Source organism: Chiloscyllium plagiosum, chromosome 26 (assembly GCF_004010195.1).
Source record: "Chiloscyllium plagiosum isolate BGI_BamShark_2017 chromosome 26, ASM401019v2, whole genome shotgun sequence".
Lineage (NCBI taxonomy): Eukaryota > Metazoa > Chordata > Chondrichthyes > Orectolobiformes > Hemiscylliidae > Chiloscyllium > Chiloscyllium plagiosum.
In genome coordinates, this window is record NC_057735.1 from 33233874 (window position 1) to 33250258 (window position 16385).

A 16385-nucleotide genomic window follows, 5' to 3' on the forward strand; every position below is an offset into this window, starting at 1 on the left:
GCGGTTGCAGGGGAAGATGCCGGGAGTGGAGGTTGGGTTGGTTGGGGGTGTGGATCTGACGAGGGAGTCGTGGAGGGAGTGGTCTCTCTGGAATGCTGATAGGGGTGAGGAGGGAAATATATCCTTGGTGGTGTGGTCTCTTTGGAGGTGGCGGAAATGATGAAGGATGATACGATGTATCTGGAGGTTGGTGGGGTGGTAGGTGAGGACCAGTGGGGTTCTGTCCTGGTGGCGATTGGAGGGGCAGGGTTCAAGGGCGGAGGAGCGGGAAGTGGAGGAGATGCGGTGGAGAGCATCATCAACCACGTCTGAGGGGAAATTGCGGTCTTTGAAGAAGGAGGCCATCTGGGTTGTTCGGTATTGGAATTGGTCCTCCAGGGAGCAGATGCGGCAAAGGCGAAGGAATTGGGAATATGGGATGGCGTTTTTACAGGGGACAGGGTGGGAGGAGACGTATTCTAGGTAGCTGTGGAGTAGATTGTTCACAGGTAAAGGGATGACTGACGAGTGGGAGGCTTTCAAAATATGATATCGAGCATTCAGAGGAATTATGTTCTTGTTAGAGTTAAAGATAAGGCTGGTAATAATTAGGGAACAATGGATAAGTAAAGATATTGAGGTTCTAGTCAATAATAAAAAAAGGATTATATGTTAGATAGAGACAATGGGATCAAATGAATCTTTTGAAGAATAGAAAAAGTGTGACGGCATTCATAAGAGGGAAATCATGAAACAAAGAGGGAATATGCAATAGCCTTGGTAAATAAAGTTAAAGATAATCCAAAGAGATTCTGCAATTACATTAAGAGCAAGGGAACAACTAGAGAGAGAGAGTGGGTCCCTTCAAGATCAATGAGGTTGTCTTTGTGTTGACCTCAGGAGTTGGGAGAGATATTAAATGAATATTTCACATCTGTTTTTACACTGAAGAAAGAAATGGAGGTTAAAGAATGCAGGGAAATAAATGTTGTTGTTTTGAAAACTGTTTGCATCACAGATGAGTACGTGCTGGAAGTCTTAGAAAATGTGAAAATGGATAAGACTCCAGAAGCTGATCATGTGTATCCCAGGACATTGTGAGAAGTTAGGGAGGATCTTGCAAGGCTCTTAGCAGAAATATTTGTAAATCAGTAACCACTGATGAGCTGCCAGAGGTCTGGAGGGTGGCTAATATTGTGCCTTTATTAAAGAAAGACTTTAAGAAGAAGCTTGGAAACTATAGACCTATGAGCCTGACAAAGTAGTGGGTAGGTTGTTGGAGGTGATCCTAAATGAGAGGATTTACATACATTTGGAGATGCAAGCACTGATTAGGGATAGTCAGCATGGCTTTGTGCAAGAGAAATTGTGACTCACAAACTTGGAGTTTATTTGAGGAACAACCAAAAAGATTGATGAGGGTAGAGCGGAAGATATCTATGTGAACTTTGGTAAAACCTTTGACAAGGTTCCATATGGTAGACTAATTAGTAAAGTAAGATCAAAGGGAATTTGGGGTGAGTTTACGAAATTGGCTTCAGGGTAGGAGACAGAGTGTGATGGTGAACGATTGTTTTTGGACCGGGGTCCTGTTACCAGCAGCGTTCCGCGGGGATCAGTACTGAGTCCACTTTTGTTAGCTATTTATATCAATGATTTGGTTGAGAATATAGGAGACATGGTTACTAAGTTTGTGGATGACACCAAAATTGGTGGTGTAGTAAACAGTGAAGAAGGTTATCTAAGATTACAAAGTGTAGTGGTTATCACGTCTGCTTTACACACAGGAGGTTCTGGTTCGAGCCCCAGTGGAGTCATTATGTTTTCAAGTTGGACTGAAAGGTCTGTTTCCATGCTGTACATTTCTATGACTCCAATTGGATCAATGAGGAGTGGCAGATGGAATTTAATTTGGATAAGTGCGAGGTGTTGCATTTCTATAAAACAAACAAGGACAGGACTTATACAGTTAACGATAAGACCCTGGGTAGTGTTGTAGAACAGAGACACCTAGGGGTTGAGGTACATAATTCTTTGAAATTTGCATCACATGTAGACAGGGTGGTTAAGAAGGTGTTTTGCATGCTGTCCTTCATTGCTCAGATCTTTGAGTATCAGAGTTGGTACATCATGTTGATGTTATACAGGATGTTGGTGAGGCTTTTTTGGAGTACTTTGTGCAATTCTGGTCACCCTGTTATAGGTTACATTATTCAACTAGAGAGGGTTTAGAAAAGGTTTCCAAAGATGTTGCTTGGAATAGAGGGTTTGAGTTATAAAGATAGGCTGGGACTTTTTTTCACTGGAGCGTAGGAGATTGAGGGAGGTTTATAAAATCATGAGGGACGTAAATAAGGTGACTAACAAAGGTCTTTTCCCTAAGGTGGGAAAGTGCAAAACTGGGGGCATATATTTAAAATGACAGGAGAAAGATTTAAAAAGGGCATGACGGGTGACTTTTTTTACACAGAGAATGGTTCATGTATGGAACGAGCTTCAAGAGGAAGTGGTGGGTATGGGTACAGTTGTAACGCTTAAAAGACATTTGGATAAGTATATGAATAGGAAAGGTTTCGAGGGATATGGGCCAAACATAGGTAGGTGGGATAGTTTAGTTTGAGAACATGATTGGCGTGGACTAGATGGGCTGAAAGGCCTGTTTTCATGCTGTACAACTCTGATGTTTTGGGACTCATGTTTTGTTTATTGTTATCCTGGAATGTAGACTTTTCAAACTTTCGGAGGAAATAGTCTAATGCTGTATTGTTTCCATCTGAGAATTTCCAGAGCAGTGAGAGTCACATTTTGCAAATATGATTGCATTGATTGTGATTGTCTGTCAATTAAACCAACTGAATTTCCTGATTTGCCTCCTCTTGTAGATCAGCAATTCATGTGATTATAACAGAGGATCAATCTTTGTTAAGTTGTCTTGGTGGTAGCATCATTGTTTCTGGCTTCAAAGACCCAGAGGAACTTGGGCATGTTATTCACTGACTCTCCCAAAAGATGTGATTTGGAGATGCTGGTGTTGGACTGGGGTGTACAAAGATTATAGTCCAACAGGTTTAATTGGAAGCAAACTAGCTTTTGGAGCGTCGCTCCTTCACCAGGTGGTTGTGGAGGACACAATTGTAAGGCACAGAATTTATAGCAAAAGTTTACAGTGTGATGTAACTGAAATTATACATTGAAAAATACCTTGATTGTCTGTTGAGTCTTTCATCTGTTCGAATACCATGATAGTTTCACTTCTTTCATGTGTAAAGCACAAAACTTTTTTTTAAAAGTTGCATTCTCAGGTTAACTGTTACATTGGTGTTAGCTAGACAATATACTAAAGGTGTTAGCCCCCTGTGTTCTCTGTCTGTGCCATGATGTTTAGATTGATTCTAATCTAAAAAGTGAGATAACAGAGTTTTACATGAATTCATGTAATTTTTGAGCAAAGTACAATGTAACTCTGCAAGTATAAATTCACCTCAGAAATGTATAAGTATATGTGTGTGTGTGTGTCTGTCTGTCTGTCTGGGTTGGGGTGATTGTGAGTGTATATGTGTGTGTATATGAGTGTAGAGTGTCTTAAGTCTGTGAGGGGGTGCACGTGTGTGTGTGTGTGTGTGTGTGTGTAGTGCAATGGTGGTCACCTGAAGTGCGACATGAACCCAAGGTCCCAGTTGAGGCCCTCTCTATGGGTATGGAACTTAGCTATCAGCCTCTGCTTGGCCACTTTTCACTGCTGCCTGTCCCGAAGTCCACCTTGGAGGGGGCTAACACCTTCAACATATTGTCTAGCTAACATCAATTGTTACAGTTAACCTGAGAATGCAACTTTTAAGAAAACGTTTTGTGATTGATACATGAAAGAAGTGAAACTATCATCGTATTCAAACAGATGAAAGACTCAACAGACAATCAAGGTATTTTTCAATGTATAATTTCAGTTACATCACACTGTAAACTTTTACTATAAATTCTGTGCCTTACAATTGTGTCCTCCACAACCACCTGATGAAGGAGCGGCGCCCGAAAGCTAGTGCTTCCAATTAAACCTGTTTGACTATAACCTGGTGTTGTGTGATTTTTAACTTTGTACTCTCAAAAGTTGCTACTCTTTGTTAAGTCTTCCTAATTGAACAGCGAGTTGATTAAAAAACTAATTGTTTAACTGGATAATTTTCATTAATCTTGAAGATGTGAACTATACTCAGTGAAATTTCTTTGAGTGGTTAGGGTTGTGCGCAAAGCAATTGTCAGATTACATTTCAATTCAGAAGCTTATTGGAATAGCTATGGACAGGAAGAACAAATCCTAGAAAAAAAACACTTCCTTTAGCACAACTATAAATAGCTTCACAATGCTAGTACTGATACGTTTATGCCTTTGAAAGTCACTGTTGAAATAATTAGATTTAAAACTTGGGACCTGGGGTACAATCTGGGAGACTGAGTTCAAATCAATAGATTTGGAAAGATGAAAGGCACTGTACATCAGAGAAAAATACCTTTTAATGCAAAGCTTTGACATTTTTATTTAAATATATCCAGAAAATACTGATATTTTTGTAATGATCAATAATTTTCATCTTATAATGTATCTTCTCATCTAGTAGGGTCTGGCAGGAATGTGTTGGAGGGTTGTGATATGTGAGTTGGCATAAAACTCAGACCAGTATGTGCCTGAAATTCTGTCACTCCAACCTTTTATCCTCTGGTATTTAACAGTAGTAGCAGTGGATAGTTAGCTGTTCAAACATCAATGATTTGAGAACAAAGATTATTATAATCAGAATAATTTGGAGATAACTTCAGAGAGATAACTGAATCAAAATCCAAAGTATCTTACTTCATAGGATGATTACTCACCCGTGTTTTCTGAATATGACCAATGAAGTAAACACGTGGACCCTCATTGCCTCTTTACTGAGGAAGGAAGAAGGGCACCACTTTGGCACTTTTCCTGCCATAAAAAAACAAGATAAGAAGCAATGCTTCTTTTTCCCACCAGAACTGAAGAGTTGTGATTTTGACACAGATGAAGTTTTTACAAATTATTAACTTCCATGGATAAAATTTGTTAAAACATGATTTATTAACTGCCAATGAGAGGTAGACAGATTTTGACAAATTCAGAAAGACTGAAGATATTTCCATTGAAGGGTATGCCATGGAATTCAGCAGATTCAAGACTTCAGACATTGTATTCAGAAATTCTCCAATCTCCAGATGAACCTGATGAAGGAGTAGCGCTCAGAAAGCTAGTGCTTCCGATTAAACCTATTGGACTATAACCTGGTGTAGTGTGATTTTTAACTTTCCACACATGCTGCCATCTTAGGTACAAGCACCTAGGCACAAAATCTGAAGAACAAGGTAGAAAGAAAGAAAGAACAACATTGAAAGTTAAACATTGCAGTCACTTTTAGTATAGTGTTTAAAAAAATAAAGTAATAGAGCAAAAAGTTCAAAGATTACAGTCTTCTTTAAGAGCTCAGCCATGCTGGGACCGCATTTCCTACAAGTCCATTCCAGGAGGCCCCACCCTGGGCCTACCATGCCACTGCCAAAGCAACCACTGCTCTTGTTGATCATGCAGGAGTATCGATTCGAGCCTAGCGTATTGCCGCATTGACCGATACCACCATCTTGAAGGCTGGTACCGTTGGCACGACCTTGTGTCCTGCGCTGGGCCCACCAACATCAAAGTTACCACACTCCAATGCCATCGCTCGCTGGACCCTCAATGGCTGCCATCACGAGCTCCCTCAGGGCTTGCTCTCTTCTGAGCTGGGCTCCTTCTCCCTGAGGAGCTGACACCTGCCACCGCTGCTGCACATACTCGCGTGGCCAGGCCCACATTTGCCCTGCTGAAGATGCCACAAAAGCTTCCAAAGAGGAAAAAAATGCAGCAAGAAAGACAGCAAAAGCAAAAAGGGAAAAGAAAAGCACTTTAGCGAACAGGCAGAAACAGAGAGCCCTAGTGAGAAGCTTGGACGCAACACGGCGACTCGGCTCCTGCCATCTTAGATTTGCAGTTAAATTTGCAGAGCAGCGCATTCTGCCAGAACATATGTCAGAAGGACTAAAAAAAAAGTTCTGGGTAGCATTCCCTTCCAGCAGGATTCATGGCACACACAGGGCAATTGGCCTTTTGGCAGAAAGTGGAAAACGTAATGGGCTGACAAAAACATGTGAAAACCAGATGCAGCAAACAATAGAATAGATTAGATTAGATTACCCACAGTGTGGAAACAGGCCCTTCAGCCCAACAAGTCCACACCAACTCTCTGAAGAGTAACCCAACCAGACCCCTACCCTATTTTTATCCCTGACTAATGCACCAAACACTGTGGGCAATTTAACATGGCCAGTTCACCTGACCTGCACATCTTTGGATTGTGGGAGGAAACCGAAGCACCCAGATGAAACCCACGCAGGCGCAGGGAGAATGTGCAAACTCCACACAGGCAGTCACCCGAGGCTGGAATCGAACCCAGGTCGCTGGCGCTGTGAGGCAGCAATGTTCACCACTGAGCCAGCGTGCTTCCCATGCTTAATCAAGAAGAATTAGGACAAGTATGCTATTGATGTTTGAAAAGTGAAGAGAATTGTTCACTTACAATAAAGGTGTGAATGTAGGAAATGCTCAGACAGTAGTCAGTCAGTATTTCAGGTACAATTCAGAGTGCCACTTTGCCTTGATCAATCCTAAAAGATAAATACAGGATTCAAAACTGAACACAATTTGGGAGATTCAGAAGATGATGATGATGATGGAGAAATGAATCAAGGAGATGACATTATTTTGGCCACAAAAACATTCAGGTCAATGATGAATATGTTCAAGTCAGAACAAGTCAGTTGATGCTATATACAGTGTAGAATAGACTGGTTGAAATGCTACCTAGACTCTGAATAATCAGATTCAGAACAAAGTTAAGGAATTTGAAAGTTCTCCCACTTTCAGATTTGGGGATGATAGCAACTCAAATCTTTCAAAAGAGTGGTCATTCCTTGTAAAATATTTGAATCAATCATTTTATTGGCACGGATATAGCATTTAGTGAAATACAGTTGTTATTAAGTGGGCCATTAAAGAAAAAAAGCAGAGATGAAATAAGTATGGAAGACAATAAAGCTATTGTGTTTGAAAAATCTGTGATTCGCAATTTGTGTAATAGTAACTCTATTGTACTGCTTTAATGGAACATAAACTGCACACTCGTAAAATTGAAGAAACATTATTGACATCATCCTGCAGAAATTTAGGAAACAAAAGTTGATCATGTTAAATCCAAGGCAAGTAAAGGATGCAGGAATATAAGTTAAAGAACGATAGCCATAGGGCTACTCTCTCATCAGAGAGAGATAATTGGTGATGGTTCAACCTGTGAGACACCACATCTCAGGCGAGGGCAGGGCATGAGAAGGAGAGTCCTTTGTACAAACTTTGAACAGTACATGAATTAAACTTATGTTGTTGGCAAAACGTTGCATCACAAACTAGCCATCCAGCCAACTGTGCTAACCATTTTTAGTGATATTTCTTACATAAACATTGATGTTAGGTTCTGAAGTGCGGGAGAGTTTATGCATTTTTTTTGGAACAGTGAGGTGAGTGTCCTTCAGCTTGGGGAGCTAAAAGATCAGATGAATAGTTAAGAAGTTCCTTAACGACAGAAATTCTTGCTCTTGTTGATGCAGTAGGTATGGAATTTTCCTCAGTAGAATGTTGGAAGTAATTGCAAAAAGGGTTTCAGTCCAAGTATCCTTTGTGCGCCACATTAATAATATGTCACTATGGGCTATCGTACTACCAACAATATGCATGAAGACAAAAGAACACTGAGTATCAATATTGCAGTTTTAAACATTTGCTGGAGAATAGTGAAATTTCAAAATTGAGATGCGTGCATAGTAGCAGTCAACATACTGATTGCTTTATAAAGAAAGAAGCGAGCTCTGAGAATCCATTTCAAATACCAGAAAAAGGATATTTGAAACTCTAATATCCATTAAAAGCAAGTTGGAATGTAATTTTGCATAAAATGCCATCACTTTGTATTAATCATTGAGCTGAATGCTTTTGTGGCCAAAATAATGTCATCTCTTTGATTCATAAATCCATCATCTTCTTCTGAATATTATTGTGTATAAGTTGTTTATTATGAAAATAGGCAAGGGGAACCTGTTACCTTCTAGTAGGATCTGACAGGAATACCTGACACAAAATGGAACGAAGAGATTGGTGATTTTTACATGTTAGTTAGGGGGTAATTGTCGAGAATAAGTGATCAGTGTGTTTTGCAATGTGAGAGTTGGAAAGCAATTCTGATTAGAAAAGTATATGAATTTTCTGAGAGTGGCAATCCGACGCAGATTGCCACTCTCAGAAAATTCATATACTTTTCTAATCCGACGCAGATTGCCACTCACCGTCTTCTAAAAAACATGAGTTTTGCGTTTTTGACAGGAGATTCTGATCAAGGATCCTTTGAAAATACATAGCCATCCATTCTGACAGGCTCACCATAGCATAGAACAGTTGAGGCACAGCAAGAAACTTAACCTTTTGGTTAGCATTGTGCTCTGATGTTTAAAGGTCCAGCTTCACATTTTGGCAGCTGCAGTGAAATGGCCAATACGCAAGGTAAGTCTGAGGTATGGATGCTGGGGCTGTAGGTTGCCAAGTGGATGGGGGTAGGATGCCAAGTGGCACAGTGCCACAGTGCAAAGTGGTAAGGGAGCCAGGTAAATGATGGAATGTTTAGGATAGGCCTCAGTTGGTTGGAGAAAATGGTCGGGGGCGGGCGTCAAGTCCCAGATAATGTGCAGCAGAGTCAGATACAGTGATCAGACAAAGGGAGAGTTTAGATCCCTTAGTTGGGGAAATTGAGGGGCAAGGTGGTTTGTGTCAGATCCCCTGCGGGATGAGGGCATATGTTATTGGATCTCAGAGGGAGCGGGTATCTGTTGAGTTGAGAGGTGGTTAGGTCTGGCTATTGGGCGAGTGGATCAAGTCCAGAGTTGAAGAAGTGTTGGTGGTACAATTGGTGGCCGGGGGCTTGGGTGAAGTGAAGAGAAGACAACGAGTTGTAAACTGGGAATGAATGGGTGAGTTGTCATTATCATGCCAAATTGGTGTCAGAGGAAGGAGTTTGTTGGGTCATGCTGTGCCATTTAAGGTATCTGGGAAGGTGCACTGATGTGTGTGAGGTAAGTTGAGATGTCACTTGAATACTTACTCTGGATTTAGACTAGGTATTTAATAGTCTGACTTTTCCTCAAAAACTGCTTACTTAACTGAATCAGAATCCTCTGAATTCTCTAATTTTAATGGCTACATTCAGAAGGTTCCAGTATAGGGTAATTGCTCAACAAAATCTTCAGTTTAAATCCCAAGCAATTCCCTCAGACTCTGCTACAGTGTGGATCTTGAAAAATCCCATGCCCAATTCCAATCTGTGCTTCAGAATTGAATAGCTGGCCATTGGAAAATCTGGGCCTATGTGGCTGAAATCTGCCTGACCAACTTCTACTCTCTGGATCTCTCAACCAGCTTGAAAGAACTGAGAGTACATAAGAAGAGTTTCAGTGGTATGAGTAAATCCAAACTAAGTGATATTGAAGAATAATTAAAGGTGCTGTAAATACCTGTAAAATACATTATATATTTGATGCTGAGGCTCAACTAATTAGTTAGAAGAAAATGGAACAATATTCTTCAGAGTAATTTTAATTTTGATTGCTCAATCCTTCTCGTATTTATGTGTAATATTCTTTGCTCATAAGTGATTCAACAGTCAATCATTCCGACATTTTTTGGTGAACCGACCAGAAGAGAAATTACTGGTTCTGAGTATCAGTCTCAGTCCTTGTGGCATTATTTCCATTGATTAGTTCAAGCTACTGTCCAACCAAGGGATTAAGACTCTGTGCTCAGCAATGTCTGGGCTTTAGTTGTTATTTAGAAGTGGATGGTGTGTGGTTAATATTAAAATTGGGTTGGGCATTTGTCAATCCCCAGCAGATATAAACCCACCTTCATATTTATTATTAAGCTGGCAGCTGAACTAATGGTCATGAACTGCAACTTTTAATCTAAAATAAAACAGTTCTATAACGCTGCAGACATATCATCTTTCTCTCTGAAGAGTGATGAGGTAATTTCTTTACTTTAGTCTCAGTATGTGGATCAGCATAATTGAACTTTTTTTCTCCCCTCCCTTCAGATTCCAGTGCTGTTTCCATTTGTGGTTAAACCCAGATAGTCTCATTGCTCTTTTGCAAGACGTTATTCTCTTGTGAATCTGCTTTACATTTACAGTCAAGACACTATGTTTTTTCCTTTAGGATTCCTGGCCCCACTGCAAGGGCAGCAACGGCAACCAGCAGTAATACGAAGGCTCTTGCAACTATGAACAGGCAAAGTCAAAGTAGTAACAGTTTGAACAAGCACAACCCCCCATCGTGTAAATCTGGGAGCCAGAAAGGTAAGGATTAAATGTGTATTGGTGGATTTTCAAAGTTAGAAATTTGAATGGTGGTGGAACATATTCAATTACTGTACTAAGCAACAAAGTTTTCAGGTTCTCATATTATGTATTAACTTGATATCATTAGGATTCTTCAACTTCACAATAGTGTTAGTTATCGGAATGTCAATTTGATATTGAATAGGGAGCAAGGCACATGCATACTTGAATACACATACTGAATTGTAGCTTACAAATCTTCAATTATTGATCAAACTGAAAGTGATTGAGAACAGGTGACAAGCTACCCAGTTCTTTATATTGAAATAAAAATATGATAAAATAACATAAGGATGGTTGAAACTTTAATCTTAACAATTTTGAAATATTTCCACACTGGCTTTCTGCAGTTGTCTGTAGCAAGGGTAAAATTTTCAAATGCTATCAATCATTCTTACAATGTCAGATCAATAGTTCAACAATGGGTCATGAAGACCTCTATAGCATTACTGTTTAGAGTGTTTGTTATGTATTTGCATCCACATCAGTGTTCAACTTTAAGTAATAGAATAATAAAACATACACAGTTTTAATGATTTTGTGTTATAGTCAAACAGTTTTATGTTAAATGTGAAGGTAGAGCATTTAATTTAACTCTGATGTTCTTATGATGTAAAGGTTCCAATCTAGTTGTTGATTAAATCCATTTGTAGATAAAATTGATTTGAATCAGATGTGTAAAATTGTAACTTTAAGCCCCAAGAATAAACATGGTTCATGGGTTGAGTCTTGACGTATTTCATAAGGCAGGGAAAAGCAAAACCCTTCATCTGAAATAAATGCCTTTTCTTAACATAAAGGTAGAACTTTACAGAATAGCAGTTATGGTACATTTACGCTGTAGATTCTGAGATTGCTTTTAGCTTAACTAAGGATGATCTGGATTGAATAGGATGTCAGAGGATTATATCTACAGCTGCCTCATTCAGTTCATGTGTTCACCAGTATTAAATTACCAGCCCAAGGCATGCACTAAAATACCCAATCTGGTTACAAATGCAGACTTCCTGATATTTTCAGTACTCCAAATTTACATTTCCCATTTCATAGTTGAAGTCCAATGGCAGACATTTTTGTTTTATGTTTTGGTATAAAAATAATTCTGCAACGAACATACTAATCAATCAAAAAATTGTACCAAATTCAGATTTACACTGGCAATACGAGCTTCCAATTTACAACTTGCATCAATGTTGCTGGTATTCAAAGCATGTTAATTCTCTGTTGAATTATTCAAGTTGTAGATAAACAGTAAAATAAAACTGCTTAATTTCTCGATTCTTGAAACCAAATCCGAATAAAGTGCAAATTTTATTTAAGCTGCAAAGTAAAATATTGGCAACAAAGTGCAGACATGGAAAGCTAGCCAACAAACGTTAACACATGCCTTGGGTATTAGTTTTTATTGTTTGTTCATAGGATGTGAAGCTCACTAGCAAGGCCAAAGCTTATTTGTTAATCCCTTATTTGTCTCATCTATTTGATGATGAACCACTTTCTTGAACTGCTACAATGCATGTGCTGTGGATGCATGCAGAGTGCTGTTAGGAAGGGAATTTCAGGACATTGACCAAATGAAAGTGAGGGAATGACAATATAGTTCCAAGACAGGATGGTGTTTGTTTTGGAGGGGACATTTGAAGAATGACTCAGCCACGTGTTATATGTCTTTCCTGACTTACGTTTTCATAGAAGTCAGTTTAAATTTATAACCGGCAGATAATACTATGTTTTTCACTTTCTCATAATGTGTGAAAATCAAAATGTTCCCTAGTCTATAAAAGACAAATGTACAACTCCTTTTAACATATATAAATTTGTAATTTTAACTGGAAATGTTGTCAGAAACCTCTACAACTACAATCAAAGATAGCATAAAGTACAAATGAATAGACTTGATGAACATATATTTCATAAAGTTGTGTGTTAACATATATTCTTGATAACAAAAGCCTTCCTTCAAATCTATACTTAAATCATTAATGTTACATGAAAATTCAATTACAATAGAATAATGCCTGATACAAGCATAACAATGTTCTCGCATTATGACCAGATGTTTGCCATTAACCATTTTCCCTTCAAATACAAACACAAATTGCAAAGTGCCAAAATAAGTACGGAAGCAATTAAGCTTTTTTTTTAATCGCCCCAAGGTTTTTGTGTACAGGAAAATCATCAAGGAAATATTAGAAATCATGTCCTGTGTAAGCAATAAGTTATTAACTGTACAATATTCTTTTCTGCTTTCAAATTTATTTCTCTCAGAATTTTCTTTGTCTTGTGAAGTTTTCTTCTCTGGTAGCACACCTGTCTCTTGAGGCAAAGAGCTGTGGATTTAAACCCTGTTCCAGAGACTTGAGGGCAAAATGTGAGGCTGACACTCCAGAGCTCTGAGGGAGTTTATTGTCAGGGATACTGCTTTTCACAGGTGATGTCAAACCCAAGACCCCTGTCTGCCCCATGCATGAGCATAAAATATCCCATGGCACCATTTTGAAGGGGTGCAGGGAATCATTGCTGGTATTTTGGTCAATATTTATTCCAGAGTTAATATTTATATTACACATTATCTGATAATTATTTCATTGTTGATTCTGTGACCAGTTGTGTGCAAACTGGCTACAGAGATTCTTACTCTACATTGATAATTACAATCTCAAAGTATTTAATTGACTGTGAAATGCTTTGAGACATCCTGAGGTGGTGAATGCAAATTGTTTTTATTCTCATGCAAACTCAACTATAACGTCAACTCTCCATCCCCTATAAGTACATTAATTTTGTCCTATTTATTTTTTCATGCTGTCTCTGTGGTTCTCTGTTGTAGGGTAGCTTTCTAGCTCTTCTTTTTTTCTGTACCATATTTAGTGTCCAAATGTCTCCTTGCTGTTTTTGACCAGATACTACTTAGTAGTGTTTTGCTCATTCATCTAGTCTCTCAATGTTGCTTTGTAATTTTCTTCCATTTAAACAATTCAGATTAGCAAGACACCACCAACCTTTGCCTTTTTTTTATTGCCTGGCTTGAGTCAGTGCTTAGTTTGCTCCTTAGACTGTAGCACCTTGTTAAGAGGTGACTTCTTTTGTTACAATCAGTATAGAGTTGGTGGAAGGCTGACCACTTCTATATTCACTGATGTGACATTCTGAAACCATGCCTTTAACAAACTGTGGGTGATGGTGAAGCCTGGTGGGCCCAGTAGAGGTGTGTGGTGGCAAAGGCGGCTGGCAAGCATAGGTGAGCCTTAGCCCAGCGTGGTTAAAAACATGCCGGTGGGTCTTCGCCCAGCGTGGTTAAAACATGGCCGGTGCAAGGAGCAAGCTCTCTTTGGGAAAGTCCATCAGTGTTGGCTAATCCATGGCTTAAGAATGGACTGTAATGTTTGACTTTTTAACTTTATTTCTTTATGTTTCCACTTTTATACTAATAAGACTGTAGTGCTGAACTTTTTAACTTATTTCTTTATTTTTCTACTGCTGTAACTAAGATTTCAAGATGAGGTACTGTGCACCTCAGATAACATTGTGTGGGGGGACGTTGTACACTTTTCACTGTACTCTTTTGCTTGAGTACATGTGACAATAAAACCTAAATCTAAAAATTAAATCTGAAGTACTTGAGTTTTCGATTGCTGAAAAATTGTCTTTGATGTTGACAACCTATATTGTTTTAATTGGAGGCTGATCTCTTTTGCTCAGATGGTTTACTATGCTTTAAATAGACAAGAAACTGTGTGGAATGTTCTACGTTAAGGAGAATATTTGTTGTAGAATGGTTGAGGTGAAAATAAAGTCAAGAACCGGTTTTAGGCCTAGACCTCAGAGTAGCGCCACTTATTAGGGAAGAGTACTAAATACTGCTAAACATGGTCATCAATGTCCTCTTAAATACAGGCACCACAAGCATCGAGCTCTGATCACTTGCCATCATGTTTTGTTTGGTTGGTCATATAATTTAGATGACAGAAGCTATGATCCAGAAACAGATCTTCTTCTCCATGATTAATCAGAGCAGATGCCCCAGTGGAGGATGGAGAGCATGTTTCAAGGCTGGTTTGAAGGCCCACATGAAGAAATGGAATATTGATGTCAAGTCTTTGGCCACCATCACCTTGGACTGAGCCAGGAGGTGGTAGACTGAGGTAGTCCCCTAGCAATTCTATACTAAGCAACAAAATGAAGAGTGAAAGTGAAAGCGGCAAAATAAAGAATAAGCCGTGGCTAAGAATACCTGACTACACAATTAGATTAGAACAATGCCCTGCGTGTCATAAAGTCTGCAGTTCCTGAGTTCACCTCATCAGCCATCTTCAGACTCGTGGAAGGCAATCATCCTCATTAATGAATGATTGCCAATAATAATAATAGACCATAGCCTTTGTGAAGCTATGTTAACACGTTGAACATTGTGTTAGAAGTTCTGCAAAGTCAAGAACCAAGTCTTAAAACAGTAGTCTGTTGTGAAAGAAACTGTAATTTTGTTGTTTTTAAAACAGCTCCACGGTAGAATGGAGTGCTACCACACAGCAGGTGGGATTGGTCTTTGCAAGTCATCTGAAACATGTTCTTGGCAAATTAACAGCCCCTTTTGAATTGTGCTTGGTTTCCTTTTCCATTGAAGTCACCAGTTTATAAGAGACTGTTTGGTTAAATTATCAATGTTTCTCTTGTTACTTGAAAACAATAGTAAAGAAAACTATGGCTCTGTACTGCTGATTATCACATATTTATTTATAGAGTGAGTTTAAATAAATTTGTAAACTGATTTAGATGTTCATAAAGAACCATTTTTCATTACATTATTCAGTAATATTATTATATTATTATATTGTTTTCTGCTTTTGAGACCATTTAAATCTGAAGCAATTTGGCTTCTGAAATAACTTTAGAGAAGTCTGTATTCCATCACCAAGTTACCCTTTATTTACACATGGAGAGTCCTTGACACTGATCCATCTCCTTCAGAGCCAGTTCTGAATGACCAGGATGTCTGACACTCTTGTTCTTATCTGTCAGCCAGGGCTCCCTGATTAGACCCGATTAACAGCCCCAATCAGGGAACTCATATTCTGAAGTTCACCTGGCAATCACTGCAGCTTCAACTGGCCAAATTGCATACATATGTTTCCTTTGGTTTTCTTAGTAATTTAACTTAACTGTTTAATTTTGTGGCTCGCAGAACAGTAAATATTTAAACAAATCTATAGTTAATCTCAAGACTGTATTTGCAAATTTTAAATCAATCAGTTTTCAGCTCAGGATGCCCAGTCTATGAATGACAATTGGTGTTGGGACTAAGTTCATAAAATCAACTTGTGCGAACTTAATAATAGTTTTCTTGACTGCATACCGGTGTAGAAAAAGCTATTGAGACTACAGTCAGTTATAGAGTCATAGAGATGTACAGCATGGAAACCGACCCTTCGGTCCAACTTGTTCATGCTGACCAGATATCCCAACCCAATCTACTCCACCTGCCAGCACCCGGTCCATATCCCACCAAACCCTTCCTATTCATATACCCATCCAAATGCCTCTTAAATGTTGCAATTGTACCAGCCTCCACCACTTCCCCTGGCAGCTCATTCCATACATGTACCACCCTCTGCGTGAAAAAGGTGCCCCTTAGGTATCTTTTATATCTTTCCCCTCTTACCCTAAACCTATGCCCTCTAGTTCTGGACTCCCCGATCCCAGGGAAAAGACTTTGTCTATTAATCCTATCCATGCCCCTCATAATTTTGTAAACCTCTATAAGATCACTCCTCAGCCTCCAACGCTCCAGGGAAAACAGCCCCAGCCTTTTCAGCCTCTCCCTGTAGCTCAAATTCTCCATCCCTGGCAACATCCTTGTAAATCTTTTCTGAA

The 16385-nt window shown here is 39.1% G+C and overlaps 1 protein-coding gene across 2 annotated transcripts in view; it reads left to right on the plus strand.

The window, feature by feature from the left end:
* The window catches only part of nav1b (neuron navigator 1b), a 638783-nt gene that overhangs the window by 171577 nt on the left and 450821 nt on the right, over window positions 1-16385 (plus strand). Inside the window, exon 6 of one of the 2 annotated variants that reach the window (XM_043716841.1) lies at window positions 10333-10472. In XM_043716841.1, the coding sequence (XP_043572776.1) occupies window positions 10333-10472 (140 nt within the window). Of the gene's footprint in view, window positions 1-10332; window positions 10473-16385 lie in introns of those variants that run through there. The other variant, XM_043716842.1, reaches the window with a different exon arrangement.